Source organism: Nymphaea colorata, chromosome 14 (assembly GCF_008831285.2).
Source record: "Nymphaea colorata isolate Beijing-Zhang1983 chromosome 14, ASM883128v2, whole genome shotgun sequence".
In the NCBI taxonomy this organism is placed as follows: Eukaryota; Viridiplantae; Streptophyta; class Magnoliopsida; order Nymphaeales; family Nymphaeaceae; genus Nymphaea; species Nymphaea colorata.
This window is the reverse complement of record NC_045151.1, coordinates 11258270-11261890: the sequence shown is the minus strand read 5'-3', so window position 1 is coordinate 11261890 and position 3621 is coordinate 11258270. Positions and strand designations below refer to the sequence as shown.

General features: G+C 39.9%; 1 protein-coding gene across 3 annotated transcripts; it reads left to right on the top strand.

Moving 5' to 3' along the window:
- Positions 1–1473: 1473 nt before the first annotated feature.
- LOC116267587 (ubiquitin-like) lies at positions 1474–2961 on the top strand. Of its 3 annotated transcripts, XM_050075266.1 has the most exons (4): positions 1476–1537; positions 1682–1748; positions 1823–1981; positions 2527–2961. In XM_050075266.1, the coding sequence occupies exons 3-4, from the start codon at positions 1889–1891 to the stop codon at positions 2830–2832; spliced, it is 399 nt and encodes a 132-aa protein (XP_049931223.1). In that variant the 5' UTR covers positions 1476–1537; positions 1682–1748; positions 1823–1888; the 3' UTR covers positions 2833–2961. The 3 variants fall into 3 exon arrangements, with proteins under 3 accessions (XP_049931222.1, XP_049931223.1, XP_031505272.1); XM_050075265.1 differs by having other exon boundaries at positions 1474–1542; positions 1682–1981; XM_031649412.2 differs by having other exon boundaries at positions 1508–1748.
- Positions 2962–3621: the final 660 nt, after the last annotated feature.

Here is a 3621-nt window from a genome sequence, read left to right as displayed (position 1 = left end):
GATTTGAATCCAATTACTAATCAGTTTTTTTATTTAATTAAATTCGACTGACTAGATTTTATTTCAAATTAACATCGGTGTTATACAAAACCATGACCAAAGAATGATCTATTATAAAAGAAACAAAGACAGTTTTCCCTACTCGAAAACAGAAGTGTTGAGAAAGAGAGACTCAGAGATGTCTATCCGCTAAAAATAAATAAGGATTTTGTGCTCCAAAACAAATAACGTAGCTTTTTGGATTAGAGTAAGACGTGAATTTCATGGGATCCCCAAATTTCTGTTTACGTCTAGCATGTCTTATATAGTACGCATTTTATTTGGCATTGAATACTTGGACAACAAGTCAAACTTAGTTTTTAACTTTTGCTAATGAAGTTATGTTTTGTAAAAGCTTGAAGTGACGAGTTACCAGCTAGTTTTAGATCAAATTCAGTGTTTTTATTCGAAGAGACCACACTTAGGTCGAGAGACTTTGTCGCTTGGCAGACAATGTAGAAACCAGAAACTACTTTCTCTTCTCTCATGATCATAATAAGAAAAGGAGGAGGCTTCTTCCAGCCACTCGGCCCAAGCCATTGCCTGCCGCGCCAATAGCAGTTTTGTGTGGGATATATACATGCCCACCATAGCCCTCTAGTAGTTGTAAGGGCAAAGTAAACTCTAGTTTGCATCGCATTTTTAATAAATGTGTGCGTGCATGTGACGTACATATGTGCGAGTGTGTAAGGAGAAAGAAAGGAGAGGAGAGAAGGTGGGACAAGAATCGGTCTATTTGGTCCCACAATTATATTTATAATCTCAAGTTCAACATTACTCAATACCATAAGAATATCACCCTTTATGAATCAAATTGAGGACGTCGATAAAACACGCCACCCAACCTGACCACCCCGGTTGCACTACCCATCACTTGGTGTGTGGAAGAGAGAGAGAGAAAAAAAGAAAACTATATTAACATAAAAGCGTGGCAATGCTCAATTGAAATCAACACTCTTAATTAAATACCATTAGGAAAACAACTTCTTACAATGAAATCGTGAATATAACAAGCCACCTTAACCAATCGACTAACCATCATTTCGTTTGGTCAGAGAGAGCGAAGGAGCCTTAATGCGTTTTATGGGGCTCATTTGGGCAGAGCGCAAGGGCGCCGCTAATGCGTTTGATGGGCGGGGTAGAAACTGCAGCTAAAGGAGATTTTGTACGGATTTACACCACTGCCTCATCAAACAATGCAAACTTCCCGCGGGAAATGTGGTGACTTTTGACTCTTTGAGAATGAATTTTACCGGGTGAAAGGGTTTACCGGTAAACTTCACCTGCTCAACGGCACCATTTCACATCTGGCCTCTGATGCCTGTTCACGCAGTAGCGGCAGGAATTCACCGGGTGAAAGGGTTTACCGGTAAACTTCACCTGCGCAACGGCACCATTTCACATCTGGCCTCTGATGCCTGTTCACGCAGTAGCGGCAGGAATTCACTACGGCAAGCCAATTTTCTTCTGCGTAGCATCCCTCCGGCGATGATGAGAAGTAAGGTTCTCTCTCTCTCTCTCTCTCTCTCTCTCTCTCTCTCTCTCTCTCTCTCTCTCTCTCTCTTCACCAGTGAAAGGTGAAGCCTCTCCCACTCTGCGTCTATATTTGTTCTTCTGTCTGGTTGTATTTTGTGTCACCAAGCCTTACGACGCACAAGAGGTGGGACGAGGAGAGAAAGATACAAGATGAGGCCTCCAAGTTAAATAAGGTGAGTATTTTTGTTTCACCCGAAATAAATAGGAAGAGCAATTGAAATGTGGACACCATTCGTCTCCGTTGAAGCTTCCGCGTCTTTCTCCTTTCTTCGCTTGCCCCCTTTCTCCGAGAGAGAGACACAGAAGAGAGAGAATGCAGTTCTTCGTCAAGACCCTTACGGGAAAGACGATCACGTTAGAGGTGGAGAGCAGCGACACCATCGACAATGTCAAGGCCAATATTCAGGTGAAGCAATCGATCACCTCGCCCTTTTTCTCTTTTTGTATCCTGCCTTTCTTCTTCTTATTTTGCCTCTTCGTTCATGTTCTTGTTCTTATTCTTCCCTTGTCATCTTTTTCTTTTGTGATTTTGATTTTTGGGTATCGCTTTCCCGGGGAGTTATAAATAAAAAGAAGCTCTCTTGTATTCTCTATTGTAGGCTTCTTTTACAACAGAAAACGGTACTCAAATTGTTCATTTTTCTCTCCTTTGAAGAGCTAAGGTGGTGGGTCTTGGCTTTAGAACTTGCTGAGCAAGGAAGCTAAAACTTTGTTTTTGTGGGTTCCTTTCTTCAAACATGGAGTTTTATCTTTTCTGGCGTAATCTCTGAAAGTCTCTTCCTTAGTTAGGACATCATTTTATTCTGAAAGTTATTGGGTTTTGCTGTTGAATTTTTCTGCTTTTCAGCTGGTTCTTCTGGTCCTATTTCCTCCTTTGAATGTGTTCTTTTGCTTCCTCTCAGAGCTTTTCTTCAGTTGCTTATGCGTACTAGTGTTTTGTGAGCTCTATAGGATAAGGAGGGCATTCCCCCAGATCAGCAGCGGCTCATATTTGCCGGAAAGCAACTGGAAGATGGGAGGACCCTTGCGGATTACAACATCCAGAAGGAGTCAACCCTTCATTTGGTCTTGAGGCTGAGGGGTGGGACTATGATCAAGGTTAAGACGCTTACTGGGAAGGAGATCGAGATGGATATCGAACCCACCGATACCATCAACAGGATCAAGGAACTTGTGGCAGAGAAAGAAGGAATCCCGCCTGTCCAACAGAGGTTGTGCAGCATGTTCTTCTCTGGAGTTTCCGTTAGATCTTTTTGATCATTTAGCTTGGAACGAAGCAGTGCTTTCTTTCTTCTTCATCTGTGACTTAAACTTCTGATTGATCGTCATGTTGTTTACATTGTTAATTTGTGCTGGTCTCTGATTGGTATGTTAGCTTTCACTGTTTTCTTCTTTTCTTTTCTCTCTCTCTCTTTCTCTTTTTGCTGCTTTCTTCGTCATCATTGCCTTTTATTGTCTTGAGTTGCCATTAATGGCATGATCAATCTTGGATGCCCTCAGGTGGGATTAGAAACCAACTTTACCTCATGTTTGTCACCCTCCCTGCTAACTGTGCATCGGTTCATCAGAAGCATGGACTCCTATAGAAATGAATTTCCAAGTCCAGAACAAATTACTGAATGAAAAGATTCTATAGATGTCGCCCTTTTTCTTGGTTTCTTGCATGATTTTGGACAATGTTGTAAAAGGTGTGGGGCCGACCTATAAGCGTATCATATTAAGAGTATTGTAAACGTATTATAAATTTATTTTAATTGATAAAAATTAGAAAAAATAGAGAAAATTTCAGAAAAATCAAGAAAAAAATAAACAAAATATGTTCTATATAAAAAACTCATTACACATGTAATGAACATTATGATTTATTGTTCATAAGTGACAACACATTAATATAATAAAGTATAAACTTTAAAGTATTTTGCATCACATCAAAACTTATAAATCTGTTCACCGTCAAATGAGAATTGAAGTAATGTTTATGATTAAATAACATAATGACTCTTATCAATCGATACCAATAATTTTCATCTTCATCTTCATCCCTCA

Coding starts and splice junctions, on each gene's coding strand:
- LOC116267587 (XM_050075265.1), top strand. CDS start 1,889: ATGCAGTTCTTCGTCAAGACCCTTACGGGAAAGACGATCACGTTAGAG. Junction 1,982..2,526: donor ATGTCAAGGCCAATATTCAG/GTGAAGCAATCG, acceptor TGAGCTCTATAG/GATAAGGAGGGCATTCCCCC.